The 24,212-nt window shown below is 39.6% G+C and overlaps 1 protein-coding gene across 1 annotated transcript; it reads left to right on the top strand.

Annotated features, from left to right (window-relative positions):
• Positions 1 to 543: 543 nt before the first annotated feature.
• On the top strand, positions 544 to 21,018 carry LOC121917423 (serine/threonine-protein kinase RIO3-like). The gene is made up of 13 exons (XM_042443374.1): positions 544 to 696; positions 6,838 to 6,959; positions 8,149 to 8,294; positions 8,829 to 8,936; positions 9,583 to 9,692; positions 11,717 to 11,860; positions 14,099 to 14,226; positions 15,153 to 15,341; positions 17,105 to 17,264; positions 18,252 to 18,332; positions 18,421 to 18,510; positions 19,781 to 19,888; positions 20,676 to 21,018. Exons 1-13 carry the CDS (start codon positions 616 to 618, stop codon positions 20,781 to 20,783), a joined length of 1,575 nt encoding a protein of 524 aa, XP_042299308.1. The 5' UTR covers positions 544 to 615; the 3' UTR covers positions 20,784 to 21,018.
• Positions 21,019 to 24,212: the final 3,194 nt, after the last annotated feature.

Genomic DNA, 24,212 nt, shown 5'->3' with positions numbered 1-24,212 from the left:
TATAATTGACCAACTCTCTTGATATTCTTTAGCTCTTTGTTTGAATTTACCAAACCTTGATTCTATTATACTTTTGGTCTTTTAAGTTTAATTTAAATTAATTAAGACGCTAGAGGAAGATCAAAAAAAGTACCAGAAAGAGCTGCAGTGGGTGTGATTTATCTTTATGGCTGATGTTACTTTTTTGTCGCAGTAATAATAATAAACGTTGTTTATCTGTTGTCGAAAAGAAAGCCAAGATGGAGCGCCTCCTGGCCTTTCAAGAAACCAAAGAGGGCTTTATTTATTTCCGTTTACTTATATCATTTCTACTGTAAGCCGCCTTTCTCCCAGGAAGGACCTGAGTGGCTTTATTAGAAAGGGAAAACGAAAAGGTGGGAGGGGGGAAGGAAGAGTGGGGAAATTCCAGAGGAAGTGACGTCACGGGAGGCGTCCTGCTGGAGTGGCCCGTGGGCGGGTGACGTCAGGGGTCAAAGGGCGAGAGGAGTGAAGCCAAATTTAGAAGCCGGAAGAGGCTCCATTCCATTCGTCCAGCAGTTCCTCCCGGTGCCCTTCTGCTCCGTTGTAGCCTCGGCTTCCACTTCCTCTCTCGCCGCACCTTCCTCTCGCTTCCCAATGGATCCCGTTGGACTCGCCGCCGCCTCCGTCGTTCCCACCGCGGAAGTCAGCCCTGGCCCTGCTTGGCCTCAGAGCAAGGTGAGAGAAGAAGCGGGGGGAACCTCCTCTTATAGGCCCCGCTGACAGGAGAGGCAGCTGGCCTTCACCGTCCGGCGAGGCTTTTGGGGCTCCGTCGCTTTCCGTCTGGCCGCCGCAGGGGCTTCTGGGAACTGAAGTCCAAAGCGCTTTTCAGGAGCGGGTGGTACAGTCCTGACCTGAGGGAGAAGTGGCAAGGGCTCCTGCAGCTTTTGGGGTTTTAAATGTTTTGTGGGTTTGTTTATTATCTTAAAGTAAAATATAAAGCACTTTTTACACCAAGCACAACACACACACATCTAATGAATTACTGAGTGAATGCTATCTTCACATTTTATCTTAATGTACATCTTTTAATATGGTTTAATAATAATATAATTTATTTATAGCCCACCTTTCCCCCAAAGGAATCAAGGCAGGTTACAAGGAAGGGAAAAATAAAAACATAGTAAAATACAATAAACATGAAATATAAATGTAAAAAGGATCCCCTACGCTAACCCACATCCCAATCATATTAGGCTAAAAAGCGTAAGCTAACCGTAAAGTAGAAAATTAGAGCGAGAGCATCTGTGTTGGCGGCAGGGGATAATATCCGTATCTAAACAGTAAGGCTTCCTTAAACACATGGTTGTGTAACTCCACACAAGGGTTCTCCATGCAGAACCTCATCCTCTGAAACCTATTAGCATTTCCTCTTCATATTTTGCATTTCTAAACATTCCTTACTCTGTTAAATCCACATTTCATATTCCATATTGGTTTTGATAATGAAATCCCACCCCTTTTTGTTTTTTTGCACAAATCAAGTATTACAAAATGCATAATTACAATATATATATATATATATATATATATATATAATCTCTACGAAATCTTAAATAACAAATGATAAGCAATAGATTTCCAAGTCCAACGTCTACCCCCCAGTTCTCATTTGTGTGGTAAAGTTTGTAGATGAAGATGACTCTATGGCAACACTGAAATAGCTCTTTCCTGCTGTTCTGGGATTTCATTATCTATGCTACACTTTAAAAATAGATTTTATGGATGTACTGTTGCTAAGATATATATATATATATATATATATAGAGAGAGAGAGAGAGAGAGAGAGAATATATATACATTAATATATATATGTATGTGTATATATATATAATTTCTTTTGATTAAAGAGTTCCAACTTGTTCCATCATTATATTGATCTCTCTCTGGTCCAGACCATTAGTAGAGCTGACAGACCACAATCCAGTTCAGAATGGCTGACTCATAGGTCAAGCTTCTTAGACTTTGGCATTATTTATTCACGTAAGCAAACAGGTTCTGTAACTTTGACTTTCCGTTCCATATCAGTAATGTTGGCTATGTAACCCATGATGATCCTTGTGCTTTTCTGATCTTAGTTCCATGTCAACACCAGACTTAAAGCCATTAAGATCAAATGTCGATTCTTTGGATTTTTAGTAGCAAACACTTTGTCAGCAACTGTCTGCACACTGGATAATTATCTCAGCATGTGTTAATTAGCAACAAAAATATGTGGGGAATAATTTGTACAGTATTTGCATTCCTATATTTTAGTTTCGCCTTGATTTCACAATAGCTTATGCTTTGTTTATTGTAACTGGAGAAAGCACCACATTCAGTTCTGACTCATAAACGGAACTGATTACACAGGCAAATGTTTATACAGCACTTACATGCTGAAAATATAACTCTTTCCTGGTAGGCATTATACTGTATAGGAATAAGAGCAATGCCCAATCTCTTAAATGCCATATACAAAAGTATTGGGTGCTTCCATGGGGTACCTTTGTTGTGAAGTCATGACCATCATACCATCATTATGTATCAGTCCTAACAGTATGTTTCTGTTGGTACATTTTGTCTTCAGTACCATTCTTAGGCTTCCAAAAGGAAAGCATGCCATGGGGGAGGGTTAAAATCTGGATGTGAATTCGATCCTTTCTGTAATTTAAAATTACATCTTATGCTGAAATGTAAAAAAAAGATAAACCTTTAAAAAGCAGTTCTAAAGGAATGTTTCTACATATATATTATGAAAAAATATATAGATGCTCGGCTTAGTGGCGTGAGCTTTTGTAGGTGAGACTCCTTTACATCATTGGTATGAGGAAATAGGAGTGATGAAAGCATTTCTGTAAGTGTGAATGCCGTAAATTTGATGGCTGTTTTTATGGACTGGCACAAGTGAATGCAAGCACTGTTAACTTCCAGTCTAAAATAGCAGAAACGTAACTAACAAATCCTGATTGAAAAATATATGTGCACAAATGAAGAGATAGAGCTTTGGATAAGTTAATTCGAGGACTGTCATCCCATAATGTCGTAGCAGAGGCACAACATCTTAACCATCTAACATTAGTACATACATAAAGATCCATTTAATAAGTATTCTAATTTTATACATTGTCTTCATGAGTAGAGTTCTAGCACAAATTTTGCCCATTCTTAAGCATGCGGTATCCTTCATATTTTGAGGAAAGATTTCCAAGATAAACCACATTTCTAGTGTGTGTGCGCCTTCAAGCTGTCTCTGTGCTTATGAGGAACCTATAAATGTCATAGAGTTTTCTCAGGCAAGAAATATTCAGAGGTGGTTTTCCAGTTCCTTATTTTGAAGTATAATAATAGCCTACAGTACCTGATATTCATTGGTGATCTGTAGTTGACATAATAAGTGGTACTGTACTCTGAATTTATATTCTAAAAGTATAAATTAATTTGGATGATTTTGATTGTAATTTCCCCATTCATTTCAGAGTTTGAATAGTCTGGACAATTTATTTCTTTATTATAGAAAAGTAGCATATATACTCAAGTGGTCTGTGAGCTATGCAACCAAGGAGCATAAATATGGCCCTGGTCCCGGGCACATTGGTGGAAACCCCCCTTTTTGTCCCACATCTCAGATGGCTTTAGAAGTACTGCTTTAGTACTGCCATGAATTAAGATGTGGGTGGCATGCCTAGCTTTGGTATGAAAAAGTAAAGCGCATCGCATATTTTAATGACCATATCATCAGGAAACCCCTGATGAGATTATGGGATAAATATAAGGGAAAATTGAGTGTTAACTACCAGGATTGGTATTGCCACAAGGAGCATTTAATAGGAAAGAGCTTGGAAATGTGCAGAAATGAGTAAGATATAAAGATCTGTTGGAATTAGATCAAAGAATGTGGAAATCTAAAGATCTACACCAGTTGGAGGAAGACTCAGAGTGATCTGATACACAGTGGTTGTTATACTGCCAATTAAGAGAAAGATATAGAGAAGATAAGATTAAATTTCATTTTGGAAAAGAAGAATCAGAGTTTGAAAAATAGATATATGGAGAAGAAGACCAGGAACAAACCAGGAACAGAAGATGAGCAAGTAGAATGTATGGTGAAGTGGACAAGGAATATAGGCCAGACAGTACATTTCGAGCAATGGGAAAAGGTATGGTTTAAGGAATTAAAGTTTATTTGCTGCTATGATTTGAAGGATTTCACCCACCCACCCCAAATGTTGTATAGGTGGTACTTGACGCCTGTTAGATTGCTGGAAATCTATAAAAAAAGTAAATAGTAAATGGTGGAAGTGCAATAAATGTGGGATCGTTCTATCATCAGTGGTGGACATGTCAAAAAGCACAAAAGTATTGGCTAAAATTTGTAGGATGAATCAAAAGATTTTGAGAGCAGAAATATCATTTAGACTGGGATTATTTCTTTCACACATGTGGGATTTAGATGGAAAAATGGAAGGTGAAAAAGAGGCTTACTTACTATGTTATATGATTGTGGCAGCAAGGATGTGTTATGCAAAACATTGGAAACAGAAGATAACCCCAAACACTGAAGAGTGGATGCAGAAATTACTGGACCTTTTCAGATAAATTAATAAATTACTTAAAGGGAAACTCAATGCAAACATACTTACATACTGTACTTGGCAGACTTTTATGGATGATATTAAGACAAGAAAAGGAGAGGATGCTATGATAGATTTTGATATTTAAGTAGTAATTCTTTTCTGTATGGTAGAAAATAATATATATATACACACACACATACTAAGATAAAAGTTAGTAATTTTAGACATCAACAATGCAGTTAATGTGCAAGACATTGGGGGGATGGAAAAAGGCGAAACTTAGTCTTAGTTGTTATATTGGTCATTGTAGACATTTTTTGTTTGTGTTTTCTTATGCTTGCTATGTTTTTGTTTCTTGTTTTCTCTACTTTCTTTGTTTTGCATGTTATAAGTGAATTTCAATAAAAATATTTTATCAAAAGAAGTACAGCTTTAAGCAAATGGAGAGGTATGGGTGAGATTTAGCTGTTAAAAACCCTATTAATTCTTGAACTCACATTAGCTTGGGACAAACCTTACACTATATGGTAAGTAAAATGTGACAGATACTTTCATAGGTATCTGTTTACCATAATGCTGAGCCATAGGGAAATGACTTCATACTTTTCCTTTTCAAGAATGTCTCTTAGTAAAGGGCATGCCCAGACATGTAGAAACTTCAACATCCCTGTGACTTTTCAATTAAAATATCCCTCTATCCTTCTATGCCCTACCCTGAAGATTATCCCTGTCTGTGAAAACAGCTTTCTTGGTCTTTGCCTAATTTCCAGAAAGCAGCATCAGCCAAGTTAGGCCAGAAAAACTCAAGGTTATCTTTCCCCTAAAGCAGGGATGGGCAGCTGCAGTAGGTCTGGATATCTAATTTCTGCCACTGGAACCCTCTAGGCCACACAAACTGATGAAAATGCCCAAAACAAAGCCCACTTGTGGTTTTCAAAAAGGAATATTGTTGTGGTGTTAAACACAGGAGAGAGAGACTTTTAAGAAGGCAAATGGCCTCTTCCAGGAGAGGCAAGTCATGCCTTTTATTGGCTAGAAAATCTGGACAGGTTGATGGCAACAATACAGTGGGACCTTCCCTTACATGGAGATCTGTCCTAGATCCCCCCCCCCATGTAAGAGGAGTTCCCCGTATGCTTGTGCCCCATTGCAAACAATAGGGCGTGTATTCATGGCGCACGTGCCATAGGTTAGCATGCCATTTGTTTAATTGCCGCGCAGCTTCAGTCTAAGCTTAAAGCCGTGTATCGTGTGCAGGTGCACTGTAATACTCATTGTTCACCTCTGCCCTAAAAGCTGCTTTGGTGATTTCCCCCCCTTAGGCTACTGATAAGTTAGTTAGGTAATGGCTGGTTTGTTCATTTTATATTAAATGCAGCTGCTTCTGAACTCTTCTTTGCCTGGGTCTTTAATAAATACATAAAATGACAAACTGAATTGATTTAGTTGTATGTACCAGTGGCATCACAGGTGCGGTTATGTGGCATGCACCAGGTGACACCCGAGAAGGGGAGGTGACACCTGGCTGGGTGCTGTCCCCACATGTGCTGTGCCCACGCAGCATCCCCATGCTCCCCGCATGCACTCCTATCCCCATCCCCCTGCTCCCCCTGCATGCTCACACCCCCACACACCATCCTTCCACTCCCACCCCCCCATGTGCCATCCTGTCCTTTTCCTCATCAGAAAAAGGATGGGGAGGCACTGGGGGAGGGAGTGTGCCCCATCTCCGGAAGCCCCAGTTCCCAGAAGCCCTGCCCCTTGCCCTGGGTGACACCTGGTGTGGGGACGTTACTGGTCTGTACCTGTCTTGAAATTTGGCTTTATCAACACACCAACCTGGTTCATGAGTGGAAGGAAAGCACACGGTGTTCTTCCCCAGTATTATTTTGCCTACAGCCTACGAGATCATTTTAATACACTGAGGTTGTGGTGACGTGACCTCGGAGGAATAGAAAAGGCTGTCTTAAGCTTATACTACCTTGCAGATACACTGTTTGTCACTGCAAGGATCAATTTAAAAGAAATCACAGTTTTAAGAATGCTCATGTCTTTCGCTTGCACCACCTGTTACCAGGTGACGTGTTCTTTAGAAACCCAGTTTTTAATTTGATTTAATACTTTATTACATTGTATTTGTACTTTATGTTACAATTGTATTTTCAGTCCTGAGAAACATTCTGTGTACCCCAAAAAATTATATGTGGAGAAAACTTGCTTACTTAACCTTTATCCAACACAAAATGTCTGTTTGTTATTCTAGTGCCCTTGGGGAACTCCTAAAAATACTACAATATCATGTTCCCTTGCCGATGTTATGAGTGAACAGTTAGCTAAAGAGTTGCAGCTAGAAGAAGAAAGTGCTGTTTTTCCAGAAGTGGTCAAGTAAGTTGAACATCTTTCCAATTAAATCCTTGCTTATACACTTAGATGATGAGGCATCTTATTCTCTGCATCTATAGTTCTATATTGCCTTACTTGAAAGTAAAGTTTTGATCACAGGTCCCACAGACACCAACTGTTTGCCTGTTGGCTGGGAGTGGGAAGAGAGTGACATGATTCATTGCTCCTTGGAAGTGAGGAGATAGTATAGCTTCCTCCAGATCACCAGCAGAAGTGAGAAAATACAGTTACAGAAGATGGAAGTGCTATTTATTAAAGTACCTGACAAAAAAAGCTATGTACAATGTAAGAGTTTCACTTAATGGGCTCTTTGCCTTCACTCTGGCCAGTCAGGTCAGTGGTGAACAGAGGAGTTGCAAGAGGGCATCAAGATGCGGAATAACTTCAGCCAGCTTATATTTTCACAGTGGGAGAACTGGGACTTCTTTCCCTCCATTATGCCTTCACTAGACTTTTTTCAGTCTAGCAAAAAGTAGTGGCTGATTTTTCCCCTAAATGAATAGAAATTGCTTTGACTGACTCTAAGACAGTGGTCCCCAAACAGTGCCCTTTAAGGAACTTTGAACTTCATCTCCCAGAATCCCAGACTATTGGCAACATGGCTGAGGCTTCTGGGAGCAGGAGTCAAAAATCTCTTAAAGGGCACAGTTTGGGGACCACTGCTCTAAGGGGACTGCAGGTTTTGTTTTAATTTACCACTTGACCTGCTATTTGAGATAGAGGCTTCATTGTAGTTTATGATCTATTAGGACCTTATCAGTATTATTCTTCCTTTTTTACACCTGGGGCCGCTGTGTGGATTTCCAAAGCTTCTTCCACTGTAATGCAAACTATCACACTGTGTTATTTGTACTAGTCTCAGTGGTACCAATCTACATGGGTATTTTCATCTTTTCGTGTTACAGATGTAGAAGTAATGTCTTTCTTTTGTAGTAGGTCTCTTATACCATATGAGAAAGATGAAATATGACTCATGTAACATATGAGAGATATTTACACATTATGTCAGAAATGTTTATATTCTCCACTTTATTAATAAAGGGTGTATTATTTTTTTATTTTTGTTTTCACGTATCCTTGTGTCCTTTTAAATAATCTCTGAGTAAGTATATCAGGGTTAAACTAGAGTTTGTCACACTAATGCACTTTTATCCTTATCTATTGTATCCAGGGTTGTTGAAGGACCATTTGTTAGTGGGGAGAATACTGACACGTCCAGTGACTTGATGCTTGCACAGATGCTGCAAATGGAATTTGACAGAGAATTTGATGCACAACTTCGGCGTGAAGAGAAAAAATTCAATGGGGACAGCAAAGGTTACAATTGTTGATCTTCATTGATTTGTTACAATAAAAATGTCTATATGTGCCTGTCAGAGAATTTTATTTATTTATTACACTTCTATCCTGCCTTTCTCCCAAAATGGGATCTGAGAACTGAGGTCTGCTGTAGGGGGCTCCCCTGTGTGTCCTATTAGTGTGATCAGTTCATTGTGTTGAGACATGGGAGAAGGCTTTCTCAGCTGTGTCACACTAACTCTGGAATGCTGTCTCCTTGAAGTCCCAATTGGTGCCAACACTCCTTTTATGTGGGCTCCAAGTGAAAGTTTAGCTGTTCATCAAGACCTTTGGACCTCATTAACTCTGTTGAACATAGTTTTTATAATGTTAAATCTCTTTATATTTAATACCTTCTAATATGTCATATGTTTTTAGCTGAATTATTTATACCAGGTAGTGTGTAAATATTTTAATTAATAAATATTTCTCAGTGGCTCTTTTATATGGCAGAGGTACCAGTTGGTGGCAAATACTTGAAAAGTCATGCTACTTGTGCTTTTGCTTTTCAAGTGTCCATATCTTTTGAGAATTACCGAAAAGTGCATCCATTTGAAGACAGTGACAGCTCTGAAGATGAGGTTGATTGGCAGGATACTCGTCATGATCCGTACAGAGCAGGTATTTTTTTGAATTAAAATATTTGCAAGTATAACACTATCAACAATGTTGTAAAAACATGTGACCATGAAATATGTTTTTGCAAGGTCAGTGGCACCTACTTGATTGCTGAATAAAAATGAAAAGTATATTATGCTGTCATCTTTTTAATGTATGGAAGATTGATCAGCATATATCATGTCACTTTAAGCATGGCTAAGCAAAATGCAAATCCTTGCTCCATGGAGCTTGAAATCTGCATTTAAACTGCAATACAGAGAGGAGAATGTGAGCAAATGTAATTCTGTATGCTTAGATTTTGTTTTAGTTAGTTGTGAAGATTATAGGGCTAAGTTGCAATCTTTGCAGGAGAGATTGATTTAGAGCCATGCTTTGAAAGAAGTAGGGGGGGAATATTTAAGTATCTGGTAAACATAACAGCAATAGAAGTAAATTTCTTCACCAAAGAGTCCTTCTTATATTCTATGAAGTTGTGTCAGACTTTGTACAGAGTTTACAAAGTATCCATTATGATAGCTGTGTAAAATTGGGTAAATGATAATGTCAGTGTGTGTGCCTCAGAATGCTTTTTAAGCTAAAGGCATGGTTGCATACTGGTAGTAGTCTTGCGGATGTAATCTGAGACTGTTATTCTAATTATTCATAGATAAGCCTACCACTACTCCCAAAAAGGGCTTTATAGGAAAAGGAAAAGATATTACTACTAAACACGATGAGGTTGTATGTGGACGAAAGAATACGGCAAGGATGGAAAATGTAAGTTCTATACTAAATTTGTCACAGATATTCCAAGACTGTATGTAAACTGTCATGAAGTGAGTGATTGAATTTGTATTGGCCTCTGATATATTCTGTGTCCCTGCTGACGTTTCTTCTCAACATTTACTTTAAAACCTGTGGTGGGAGCCAGGTGTCATCTTCAAGCTTCCATAGCAGCCTAAAACAATTCAGTCACTATAGTCTTTCTCTTCAGCCTATTCGTCTGGAGTATTTATAGAAAAAGCAGTATCAATGCAGTATAATGTAGTGTTGGGTCTAGATTTAACTATACAGTATTAAGAATAGAATCATTGAAATCAATAGGATTTTAGTTGATAATGACTGACTAAAGTCTCATCGGTTTCAGTGGGCTTATTCTATACATGACTGAGTAAGATCTGTACATCTGTACAAATAATGTAATTAAAAATAGCACTGTTGGTGTAGGACAGTGATTCTTGAAGTGGATGGTATGCCTCCCCCAGGGGGTGGTGGAGAGATTAAAGGGGGTGTTGAGGGGGAAAGGGGTCAGCAGGGGGGCCTTCAATCAAAGTATTTTTGCGCAAAAAAGGCAAGGGGAACCAGGGGCCTTAAGGGCCATGATGAGGGTGAAAGGTCTAAAACATCTTTTCAGGGTCCCTTAAAATCACTGCACAGCCTTGCAGATGTGTGGTGATGTCTCCCACTCTTCACCTCCCCACACGTCTTCACTCTCTCAGCCACTGACTGACTGGAGCGGGGAGTTAGAGCACATGGTGGCGAGGAGGAAGGAGTGGCAAAAATTTCAAATTTGGGATGCTGCTTAAGCTTTTGTGAGCTTTGTCAGGATTTGGCTTACAGGTTGGAGCTGTGCTGCTGCTCCATGGTGTTGCTGCCCCCGATGTCACCTGCTTTGTGGGGGTGGGGTTCGTGAGCAGGGGGTGGGGCTCCAGATGAGGCAGGGCTTTCTGGGAGCAGCTGCGACTTTGCCTCTTCTCCGTTGCTGATGTGGGCTGCTCTCCTCAGGAGGAAAACAGCAGCGAGGTCCAGAGGACCGAGGCAGCAAGTTCTGGAGGGCTGCACCTGGCCCCTTCCTTCACTGCCATGACTTTCAGGAGGAAAGTGGTGCTGTGGTGCTGTGGCAGTGACTGACAGCAAGATCTGGAGTGCTACACTGCTGCAGTGCTGCAATAATGAGATCCAGATGGCTGCACCCAGCCCTCTCCTTTGCTGCTGTGGTGCCATTCTCAAGAAGAAAACAAGGCCTTGGCATCAAGATCCAGAGGGCTGTGGTGGAGGGCAGTCAGTGTAGCGTTCCTCTCGATGAGGGCCCAACTGGGTGTCACCCCCTATTCTGGGATATCACCCAGTGTTGCCCGCACCACCACACCCATACTGACGCCACTGTTGCTGCTTCTGCTTTTTTTCATCAGGCTGAGAGAAGAGACAGCAGAAGAAACAATGTTTGGGGAGGGGGTTGCAAACACTTGAAGCTGTTTGGGAAAGGTGTGTCTCTGGGGAACGAGTATCTCGAGTCAGTTTTTGGAAAGAGTCTTTTGCCTTGGAGTGGCTCCTGCAGTTAAAATCTCTCCCTTTCCCATCCATGCCAGTCTCCAGTCCAGAGCATGTGGGCTCTGTAATCCCACTACATATACACTGGCTGCACTCCTCTCCAACAGGACAAAGGATTGAGAATCCTTCCTCAACAGGTAGAATTATTTCCCTTTGCACCTGGTCCCCTTGGGAAGAACAACCAAGCAGCTGGCTGAGCAGCGACCAAGAGGCCTCTTGCCCACTCTTTTCCCATAAGGCCAGCACTGACACAGCCATTCGTTCAGTTGCTGCTCCCAGAGTGACTGGGTGTCAAAGGGAGCAGCAACCAAAATTGGCTGTTTTGAATTTGCAGTATCCAGAAATGGGGGGGAGGCACTAGGGTTGTCACCACAGAGGAAAGGGGGTGGAAGTAGGGTTTCCCTCCTCTTGTACAGACAACATGTAGTAAAAATATCATGCCGTTTGTTGCATTTTGTATCTGTTTGCAGTTTGCACCAGAATTTCAGGTTGGTGATGGAATTGGTATGGATCTGAAATTGTCCAATCACGTCTTCAATGCCTTAAAGCAGCATGCATACTCTGAGGAACGTCGAAGTGCCAGGCTCCATGAGAAGAAGGAACATTCCACTGCTGTATGTCTTGATGGCTTAAAATGAGTGTTGCATAATTATGTTGGGGAATGGTATTTAAGAAAAATCTAATACTATGTTGATTAATCAATACTTAAAGTAGAACTAATTTCTGGAGGCAGATTGAGATTGGTGAAGCTTTGCCTCACTGGCAAATAGCAGTTTGTCTGAAGCAACTTTGCTAATCAGGTCATTGCCCGAGATTCTTTTAAACACCGAATTAAAAAAATATTTTATGAAATACCAATTTATTTATTAAAACTAACTTATTGTTTGTCTTGGCACCTTTAGCATATTCGTTAATAATATTTAAGAACTATGTGACTGAAAACAGAGTATCTAAAATTTCTTTTAGGGTCTTTTTCTTCAGTCTGGATACAGCACTTTATCTTTTACAGCAGTCTATATTAGAAATTTAGAAAAAATAATACCAATAATATGCTGTAGGTTTTATAACATTCCAGTGCTGCGGTGAGATTTGCTGTACTGATTTTATCTTCTGCTGCTATGTTTTTGTTTTTTTCTGAGTTAGATATAAATTTTAATCTTTTAGCCAGTGTAGCTAAAAAGAGCATTGGACTATGACTCTGGAGACCAGGGTTCAAGTCCCACTCAGCCATGAAACCCATTGGGTGGCCTTGGGCAAGTCACATGCTCTCAGGCGAGGGCAATGTCAAACCTCTGAAGAAATCTTGCCAAGAAAACCCGCATGATAGGTTCACCTAGGGTCATCATAAGTCAGAAACAACTTGAGGGTACACAACACACACACAAGGTATTGCAATACATTTCCTCTTAGCTCAAGGGCTGGAAACTTTGGCAGGAGTAGGAGCCAAATTCATTCCTTCAATACCCACCAAAAGCCAGAATAGGTTAAAAATATGCCTAGAAATATACAAAAATTACAAGAACATAACATACAAATGCCGCAGCAACCATGTTGGCTCTAAAGCAAAATCCCGATACCACATCGTAGTGATAACATTATGAGGCTGGTCTAAAGGACACCAAATATATTGTAGTAGAATCTATGACTCAGTCTTCATCACTATGTAATGATGGTTTTAAAGAAGGTAACAAGGCGAGGAAAGTGATGGGATTTATAATCAGCTCATTCCCATTGGATGTGTGGCCTAACATTCTAGTCTATACAGATCCTTCCTCTGTACTACCTGAAATATAGACCTTGTGACTCAACATGATCACTTTCCTTCCTCACTTGCATTTTTACAATTTTTGCCTGATAATGCCTGTGAAATTCAAAAGATAACAAAATTAATTTTGTTCTTTTTTGGTTGGCCTAATAAAGAACGCGGAAGCTCAGTGGTTAAGATGCTGACTCTGTTGATTGAAATATCGGCAGGTTGGCACTGCAGTTTGAGGCCCAAGTGTTGCATGATGGGGTGGGCTCCCATCACTAGTCCCAACTTCTGCCAGCCTAATAGTTCAAAAGCATGCAAATGTGAGTAGATAAATAGGTACCACTTTGGTGGGAAGGTAAACAGCGTTCTGTGTAGTCATAGTGGCCACATGATCCCAGAGTTGTCTTTGACAATGCTGGCTCTTTGGCTTAGTAACGGAGATGAGCATCATCCCCTACAGTCAGACATGACTTGACAACTTTGTCAAAGAGGAAACCTTTACCTTTAATAAAGGTGTAATTACAATATGGATTTTGGAAAAATAAAGCAAAATTGCAAATGCCCAAATACTTAGTTCTGTTTTCATTTTTCATTTTTATTTTTTATATTGGGAATTTGGGTGATCATGCACCCTATTCTGTGCCAAAACTTTCACCCATGGAATGCTCCAGGAGTGAAAAGCTCAGGTTTTTCCCCCCACCAAGATTATTTTTAGCTTTCAGGAGGCATTGAGGAGGCCCTCAGGGCTGCAAAACTGCCCTTGGGGGATGCATGAAGCCCAGAGGCTTTGTTCTGTCATATGTCATCTTAGCCAATAGCCATCCATAGGCTAAATTCTCTTTCTTTCTTTAGAGGCATAACACCATGTTTTTCAGAGTTGTATTAACTGAACTTGCTTGTATTACTTGCTGTCTGAAGGATGATAATTAAAGAGTAAGATCAAATTGGTTTTAATTCATACAGGGTGACACAAGGGAACAACTTGTCATCTGCACTGAACTGAACTGAATTTACTAGCAAATATAATTAGATGTTCCAATATTGTCATTTAAAAAAAATTATAGCAACAAACTTAAAACATTTTTCTTTTCTTCTGCAGGAGAAAGCAGTAGATCCTAAAACACGTTTACTTTTATATAAAATGGTCAATTCTGGGCTGCTGGAGACTATCACTGGATGCATAAGTACAGGAAAAGAATCTGTGGTGTTTCATGCCTATGGAGGAAGGTATTTATACATATATGTAGATATTTTTATGATTTATGTCTGTATTGTGTGAAGACCTAGTGAGGTGTAGTGGTTTGAGTGTTGGACTACAACTCTGGAGACCAGTGTTCAAATTGTCTAGAAACCCAGTGGGTGACCTTGGACAAGTCACACTTTCTCAGCCTCAGAGGAAGGCGATGACATCCTCCCCCCCCCCCAACAAATCTTGCCAAGAAAACCCAGTGATAGGTTTGCGTTAGGGTTGCCATTGGTTGGAAGCATAACAAAAACAAAAATATTGTGTGAAACACAGCTCTAGCATAGTATTTGGAATTATAAAATAGCCACAGTGGAAGTGTCCTGTATATACCTCATTCATCTTATTAAAGGTATAGTGCCTTGACATGAATGTCTAGTTGTAACTGACTGTAGGGGGTGGTGCTCATCTCCGTTTCTAAGCTCAAGAGCCTGAGTTGTCCAAGGACTGGTCTGGTGGTCATGTGGCCAGCATGACTGCACTGAATGCTGTTACCTTTCCACTTAAGTGGTACCTATCTATCTAGTTGAATTTGCATGCTTTCGAACTGCTAGGTTGGCAGAAGCTAGGACTAGTGACAGGAGCTCACTCTATCATGCAGCACTCAGGCGTCGAATTGCCAACCTCTGATCTTCCGATCATCAGAACTGGCATCTTAACCACAAAGCCACAAACTTATAAATTACCGAATAAATTAATTATTTAAAATCAAGAATGTAATATGAACAGTGTTATAAGTGTGACTTGTACTAAAGTTCGGATTATTGTGTTTTTCAACAAACTGAGATTTAATGTCGTGAAATAATACAAAGTGTTCTCATATTTTACTTTCAGTATACTTTCTTGCTCAACTTTTTAAAATTCAGCTTGCTTGTATATCTAAAATGTGTTTCATGTGTTCCTCCTAAAGCTTGGGTGAGGATGCTAAACCAGTACCTTCAGAATGTGCTATAAAGGTGTTTAAAACAACTCTTAATGAATTTAAGAATCGTGATAAGTATATCAAAGATGATTATAGATTTAAAGATCGCTTCAGCAAATTGAATCCACGAAAGATAATACGCATGTGGGCTGAGAAAGAAATGCACAATTTAACAAGGTATGGAAATAATAGCTATACATATTAAAATATTGTTCCATTTTTTATACTTAGTAATGTCCTTGGGAATCAATATAAAAAGCAAATTTATTGTTTGGCTTTCTGCCATGTTGTTTTATATTAGTTTTATATTAATATAATTACTCATCATCAAACATATATGTTGTTATATTACAGTAACTACTTTTCATCATACGGGTTGAGTCTCCCTTATCCCGAATTCTGAAATCCAAAATATTCCAAAAACCAAACCTTTGTTAATGAGTATCTGAGATCGCTTTTTCATAAGTGACCTTTGCTTTCTCATGGTTCAATGTACAGTGCTCCCTCGGGTTACGAAATTAATTCGTTCCGCCGCCGCTTTCGTAACCCGAAAAGCCTTCGCAAGCCGAAATGCCATAGGCGCTAATGGGGAAAAGCCGCGATTTCGTGTGAAATAGCGCCGAAAAGCACCAAAAATTTTTTCATAACCCGAAAAAACCTTCATAACCCGGAACAATTATTTCCTATGGGATTTTTTCGTATCCCAGAAATTTCGTAACGTGGGTATTTCGTATCCCGGGGTACCACTGTACACAAATTTTGTTTCATGCACAAAATTGTTAAAAATACTAAATAAAATTACCTTCAGGCTATAAGGTGTACATGTTTAGATTTGCCCCATTTCCAAGACTCGCTTTCCATGGGGCATTGCTGGTGGGGAGAACATGGAAGCAGATCATCAAAAAGCAATCCAGCAAGGTAGACTGGTTTCAGACATGCAGAGAGACCTCTACACCCTTTTCAGCAACCTAGTCTTTTTCACTTTCCTTCTCTTCCCAGAAAGGCACGCTGACATCTGTGTGCCTGAATCCAGGCTAGGGTTGGTGGATTGCTTTTTAACCACCTGCTTCCATGCTCCCCATCACTCCACCTGATCTGGGGTGATTGCTGTTGATAGTTGGTTTTCCCCTGGGTTTGATCTGCTGGGTTGGAGGAGGCATGGAAGCGGTTTATGAAAAAGCAGTTCAGCAACCCCATCTGGGCTTCAGGTATACAGAGGTCAGCTTGCCTCATAGAGGAGAAAAGATGGGTGAAAAAGATCAGGCTGCTGAAAAGGATTTAGAGCACTCCCTGCATGCCTGAAACAGGTTGGGATTTCTGGATTACTTTTTGACAACCCGCTTTCACACTCCTTGTCCTCCCACCTCACCGGGGAGAAAAAATGGGTGAAAAGGGTGCAGTGCTCTCTTTGCGTGCCTGAAGCAGGTTGGGATTGCTTTTAGATGACCCACTTCCATGCCACCTCCACTCCACTCCTAAAGCTGACTGCCGTGTGTACAGTGACACACAGTCACTGTACTCATACCCCCTCTTTCTCTCAAAAGTGGGGGGGGTCTGCTCTTTTAATGCACCTACTTCTGCCCCAGGCTTTAGGAGGGGGCAGCAGCCTGGCCCCACATTGTTTATACACTTCCTTCCAGGGAGCCTCCCAGCTGCCCCTTTCACAAGCCTGAGGAGCGGTGAAGGTTCTCTACAGTCCCCCTCCACTCCTGCTGAACTGGATGGGACTCATTGAGAGCATTTTTTTTATCTAAAGCAAACCTCCCTGCCACCACCCTCACATTCTTGAAAAGTTAATGTATTTATAAAGAGCTAGTAACTTTGTTCATTTATTTATTCATATCATTCCAAAGATGTTTGGCTTTGTAAAGAATTCTTGATTTACTGGGAGTTCCTAAATGTGCTAATCTTCTTTCTTCCCCATCTCATTTTCTGTGTAGAATGCAGAAGGCAGGCATTCCTTGTCCAGAAGTGGTTAACCTTAAAAAACATGTATTAGTTATGTCCTTCATTGGTCAGGATCAAGTCCCAGCTCCTAAACTAAAAGAAGTAAAGCTTAATAGTGAAGATATGAAAAAGGCCTACTATCAAGTTCTTCAGGTAAGAGGAATACTGTTGTCTTGTGTCACAACTATTGGTGTAAATTCCTATTGAAAATATTCCAGAATCTATATAGCATAATATTTTTATTAGGCCAACTAAAAGATCATAAAAATTTGCAAGTTGTCAGATCTTGAGATCTGTTATGAGGAAAGATAACATCTTTTATTACAGGAAAGTTGGTATGGGAAGGGCATAATAAGATCAGATAGTTTGGCTTGAAGTTGAGTCATGGCATCTACATGACCAATCATAAGAAACAGAGGAAATATTAAAATTATGGTAGGCTTTAGAATGTGACCTGATGTTTTCATCTTGAACTGTCCTTAGGATTTCTGGGAACGAAAAGGAAAGAATTTTTAATCATTTCACTTTTTGAAATATAATTTGGAATTTGGAGGTTTTGTTATGAGCAACATGATTAACCTGTGCTCTCTTTTAAAAGAAAATATGTAATTGGTCAATAAAATTTTGAATGCAGACCCCTTGTTCTTAAAAATACTCTGTCTTTGATTACTGTTATGTTTGTTATGAAACAAACACAAACATCGAGAACCCCTGTCCAAGAGGAGAGGTCTTTTTAGAAGTAGCTATAACAGGAAATATAATTTCTGCCAGTGAAGGGAAGCCTTTAGACATTGAAGGCACACATTCTATTGGCCCAGTGATTTTCTCCTTGGAACTATATTTGTTATAGATTTTTTAAAATACTTGAATTATAATTAGCACTCTTTAGAATTGGAGTGAAGCAGGAACAATTAGGAAATGGTTTAAATTTGCTTATCATTCATATATAGTTGCACTAGCTGTCAGTTCAGATAAGCTAACTAGAGTGAACATACCAAACCTATTTGATGGTACATGTTCAGTAAAATAAATGTTGTGTTAAACGTTTTATGTTTTAACATTTATTAATCAGTGAAAATCTTTATTAACTCTAAATATCATGGAGCACACTCCAAATAATAATGTGTTGCTTTCTTTTAGATGATGCAAAAGTTGTATAAAGAATGCAATTTAGTTCATGCTGACCTGAGTGAATATAATATGCTGTGGCATGGGGGACAGGTAAGCAGATTTATAATGGGAGAAAATAACTCTTGGTTGACATGGGACGATATATATAAATACCTAAAAAACTACATATTTATTCTAGGTCTGGTTAATTGATGTCAGCCAGTCTGTAGAACCAACTCATCCTCATGGACTTGAGTTCTTGTTCAGAGATTGCAGGAATGTTTCACAGGTAAGATATCTGGCAATTTTGCAGCTCTGTTACTGAATCTTTAGTACTGCATTATTTAGCACACTGAGGGTCTGAACAGACAGCTCAGAAAAGCCAGCTTCCGGAAAGCCTGGGAGCGTGGCATTTTGATGCTGCACATCCCCAAGATCCCTGGAAGCCACTCAGCCGTTCAGATGGGGGGCGGCTTCAAGCCACTCTAGGGTTGTGGCACTTTGACATATTTGGGCTGGCATGAGGCGTATTGGGGCTGTGATGTGTAGCTGCTGCAGCGCTGGGATGAGCAGCTCTGGGGCGGCCCTAGTCTGCCCTTTGGGGTGGTCTGTTTTTCTTCTAAAATAATGAATTAGTATTTACTTCAGAGAATCTAAATCTGTATCTTATTGACACAAATATTAGTTTAAATCAGAGCTGGGATGTAGGAGTAAGGAGTAAGAGGTTTTTACTGCAGTAGGAGTAGGAATAAGAAGTAACAAAATGTATTTGTTACTCCTTATTCCTGTTATTATATTGTACATGCAAACAGCAAAAAACAATTTTATTATATTGCACTGGGGAAGGGACTGGGAGGCCAAGAGAGACGCTTACACACATGCACACCAGCCTTGCAAAGCAACTGTGGCTTTTCCCCAGGGCCTGGGAGTAGGAGTAAGGAATAAAGGAGTAAGAGATTTTTACAGGAGTAGGAGTAACATTAAGAAAAATATCTTATTCTAGAGTAAGACATAGAGTAACCCCAAAATCACCACTACTCCCGATCCTGGATTAAATGGTAAAGAGGAGGAACTGCACTGTGTGAGATCCATCATCTTACAAGCAGACCTTTGTTCCTGCAATGGAATTTCTTCCATATCTCCCCATAAAAATCTGCTCTAAAATGTTCTCCAACCCTGTGAAACAAATTTGGAGACCATGTGGGAGTGCACAGAGGAGGGGGAAATCTGTTCTGCTAGATGTGGTTTTGTTGATGACTAAAACAGTTGAATACCCACTGTGACCCTTTATTGCTCACAGTAAGTGTCTTGTGCAAACTCCCTTTGTCTTTGTAATATGTCTCTTAAATCAAGACCCTGATTTTAAATGAGAGATCCTCTTCAGTAAAAGCAGATTCTCGGAGAGGAAGGCAACTCTAGATTAGAAAAGTTGAGTTACAAGGCTGCAAGAACAATTGCCTGAAAAATTGCTAGACCATAACCCTGTGAAAATTATAGAGTTCAAGTGCTTCTATGAATAATGGGCAATAAAAGTTTTTTTCTTCTTCTTTTAACAAAAGTTCTTCCAGAAGGGTGGTGTATCCGAAACACTTGGTGAGCGAGAGCTCTTCAATGCTGTCTCGGGTTTAGATTTTGCATCTGACAATGAGGCGGATTTCTTAGCTGAGGTAGGTTTTTGGTGCGGGGAGGCGTTGAATTTGATCTCATTTGCTAAGATGCATTTCCAAGAAATACTGTGTACATACAGGGAGACACAGATTATGTGACCAAAGTTTTCCATCATAAGTTTGCTACAATTGTCAATGACTTTTCACAAGCAGAGGGCAATTCTCTGTCTTTGGAACTGCTATGGCAGAATAATCAGACAAATTTATATTGTCCTTATATAGCTTGCAGTCATCTCTTATATAGCCTGAAGAAGAAGAGCCCTCCCTCCGGTCCATCTGCCTTGGTCCAGGCCTCAGAGGGAGAGAAGAATGCTGGACCAGATTCCCTCCCCCCCTCACCATTCCCTTCTCCTTTTGTGTCGTGTCTTTTAGATTGTAAGCCTGTGGGCAGGGAACTGTCTGTTATCCCCTCTATTGTAAACCGCTCGGATTCCCAGTGATTGGGCGGTATATAAATAAAACCTATTATTATTATTATTATTATTATTATTATTATCATCTCTATATAGCTAGTGTACGTCTGAGGTATCTTTTTTGCCGGAATCCTGTTGACTACTACATGGGTTTGTAAAATCACCATTTTAAGGATTGGGTGGTAACTTAATATTATAAAGAGAAATCAAATAGATGGACATTAAGAGAAAAAGTAGGCTTGCAAATAATATCAGTGAAACAGGAAGGAAACCAAGCTCAGGAACAGGATTTTTTATGTGTGATATGAAATGCTCCATACACAGTGAGAATGCTTACACAGTTATTGATTTGCCTGTCTCTTCCCATTTTATAGATTGAAGCTTTGGAGAAGATAAATGAAGATCATGTACAGAATCATGGGAAAAAAGTATCTTTGTTTTCAAAAGATGATGGGAGTCCACCGTCAAGTCCCAACAAATAGCACTTTGAGTTGAACTGAAGTATCTTTTATGCATTTAAAGTTCTAGTGCAGTGACTAAATGTCACCTGCCAAAGGCAACAGAAGCTGTTATCAACAGAGAATGCTGTAAATGAAACTTCAGGGACTATGTATTGGTGCTTCGGTGTTTTTAAAGAAAAGTTCACAACGTTAGTCCACAGGATCTAACCATATAGCACTCTGAAAAAGAGGTTAACGCTCCCTTGTCAGTTTGGCAGGTTTTTTTCAGTTTCATTACAGCTGAGTTAAATATGATTTAACTGTTTGAAATTTCCCAGATGATGCCACATTTCAGATTAAACTCTTTTAAGTAACATATGTAAACAAGTAAGCGTGATAAAAAGTAACTTTTTATTCATAAATGCTAGACTATATGCTTAAGGAAAGCTGAAGATAGAACAAATTGTTTTGAAACATGAAACACTGAGTTTCTCTCAAAAGTTTATTATTTTTACAGAAACTCAGATGAGATTCTTAATGTTTGATAATGAAAATTTTATTAATTACTAAATTAGCCTAAAATGTTTTCTATGATTTTTACACAGTTAAAAATAATTAACTGTTGCCCTGTAATTAGAACATTATTTTTAAAGACTGCAATGTAGTTTTCAAAAGAGAAAATTATTAGATCACCAATAGCAAAAAAAGTATTTTGTTCCTTAGAATTGTGTTAAGTTGAACATAAGTTAGATTCTTAAACATAAGCAGCTTTGAAGATAAATATGAATAAAGTCTAAATTACATAAAACGGATGGGGAATACACAGCAAAAGGCGCTCCCTTACAGATGCATATTAACTGCCTAAACCTGGTGGTAGATTTCCACATTTGTGATTTACAAAACATCACTTGTGCTTAAGTGCATGTAATATAGCCTACAGTGTGATGCAGTTCATACAGTCCCTTAAACAAATTCATCAGAACTAAGATCCTGCTTCCAATAGATAGTTGAAGAATCTAGTCATGTCATAATAATGAACATGCCTGTTTGTCCTGAATGAAAGTGATAGCAAATCCCAGAAATCTGTATTTCTGTTCTCATGTTGTTCATTTTCATTCTTGGAGTGTGCCTGTGTGTAACTAGAAAGTAAGGGTGTAGATAAGGCCAGTATATTAGTAGGGTGGTGAAACTGCTGGATACTTTTTCTTGTCAGCTTTTAAGTATGTTCCTTATGATGTAAGGAGAGATCATTTCTGTGTGATGCTCTCAATGGCCTATAAAAATGTCTGTTCCATACAAAAATGGGAGACAAAATAAACACCCCAGGCTTTATCAGATCTTGTGTGGCTTTTTTGTTCAAGAGTCTAAGTTAAATATTAATTTGAAATCAACAATTCTGCAGCATTTCTGTTTTCCCGTAGAACAGTTGTTTTTTCTCAACTGCTAACAAGTGTGAAAGCACAATTAGGCTGTTCTGCTGTATGCAGTTATAGGAAATGGACTGCCAGCAGTGAGCTTCAGTAAAGAGCACAGTGATTGTACAGCCAGCCCTCAATATCCATGGATTTGTCATCCAAGGATTCAAGCATCCTCGGACGGCAAGCCCACATTGTACCTAATGGGAAAGTGTCACGTGGCCATGCTGCTGTTGACTCCCAGTCACGCCTGCTGGGGTCCCAACTCCATCGCTATCCGGGTTCCTGGGGGAAGAAGTGGGCGACTCTTGGGAGGAGAAGGGCTTCGGCTCCTCATCCCATCAAGTCCCCTGGTGCTTACTTCAAGAAGTCCCATTGTCCCCAATGGTACTGCTATTTGGGCAACAGGACTTGAGCATCCATGTATTTTGGTATTCGCAGGGAGGTCTAGAATGGATTCCCCATGGATACTGAGGTCCCACTATTGGAATTAAGGCAACTCCCCCCCCCCTTTCATTTTAGGCACAAATAAGCACAAGAACACCTTCACGAAAATGGGTATGCTTTCCCAGAGATGCACCAGTTTTCCCCAACTGGGTGACCTCCAGTTGTATTGATGGGATGAGGCTACATCCCAAATCCTCTAGTGAGGCTCGAAACAGAAGGGCCAAATAAGGCAGCTTCTGGCTGTTTTGGGGGCATAGTGTTTAGATGACGCACACCCCTGAAGTGTCCGAAAGCTCCTCGAGACTGGCTAAGGCAGCTCAAAACTGCTGGCAAAAGGAGTGGATTTAATCTCCTCCTGCCAATGGCCCATTTGGGCCCACAGCGGTCGACTATTTGTCCCTAATGACAAAGTCCCATTACCCCTGATGGCCGTGCATCTGCATGTATGCGCCATCATTGGGGACAACGGGGACTTGCCATCCATGGGTGACTGACTCCATGGATACCAAGGTCCCACTGTAAAAGCTAAATTAATATAAACTTACATTCATGCTTCTTAGTCATACTCAAAATAGAAGACATTTTGAAATTCCTGCTGGACAGAAGGTTGAAATGAAGGACATGCCCTGGAAAAGGAGGATGTCTGCCTGGTCACCCTGGCCATGTGTGGATGCAAGAGCCGGACAGTGAAGAAAGCCAGCAGGAGGATAACTCATCTGAGATGTGGTTCAGGAGAAGAGTGATGAGGATACCATGGACAGACAAAAAGACAAATGGGCTCTTGAACAGATTAAATACAAGCTTTTCCTGGAAGCCAAGATGATGAAGCTGAGGTTGTATTTTGACCATATCATAAGAAGACATGACTCACTACTACTACTACTACTACTAATGCTAGGAAAGGTGGAGCAAAGTAGAAAAAGAGGAAGACCATATTCCAGATGGATGGACTCCGTGAGGGACATGATGACCAGGCATCCTCCTCCTTTTCCAGGACATGTCCTCCATTTCCTACATTCCTTCTGTCCAGGAGGAATTCCAAAACATCTTCCATTTTTAGCATGGCTAAGGAGCATGAGTTTACTTGGCTTTACTTGGTAACGTCCTACATTTTTCTTTAATACCCCATGTTTTGTGGTGCCTTGTCTTCCTCTGTGGGTATATGACATCTGGTCACTCTGTCCCTTGGGTGACCAGAGGTCCTCCTTTCTCAGGACCTGTCCTCCATGTTAACCTTCTGTCCAGGAGGAATTCCAAAACGTCCTCCATTCTAAGCATGGCTAAAAAGCATGGATTTAGATCAGTATATTTATTTGTAATTTTAATGAATATATATATTTATATTTCTTATACTGTATTTACATCAGTATTTATATTTACCTAGAATTTATTTACTATTTTAATAAATTTTTATTTTATATTTACATCAATACTTATATTTATATAATAAATATTTATATTTATATCAATATTTATATTTATATAAAATTAATGTATTTGCAATGTAATAAATATGCATTTATATTTACATTTGTATCAGTATTTATATTTATATAGAATTTATATTTTAATAATTATATTTATATCAGTATTTATGTTTATATATACA

Source organism: Sceloporus undulatus, unplaced genomic scaffold (assembly GCF_019175285.1).
Source record: "Sceloporus undulatus isolate JIND9_A2432 ecotype Alabama unplaced genomic scaffold, SceUnd_v1.1 scaffold_17, whole genome shotgun sequence".
NCBI lineage: Eukaryota > Metazoa > Chordata > Lepidosauria > Squamata > Phrynosomatidae > Sceloporus > Sceloporus undulatus.
The sequence above is the reverse complement of the archived record's forward strand: the minus strand, read 5'-3'. Positions and strand labels throughout refer to the sequence as shown.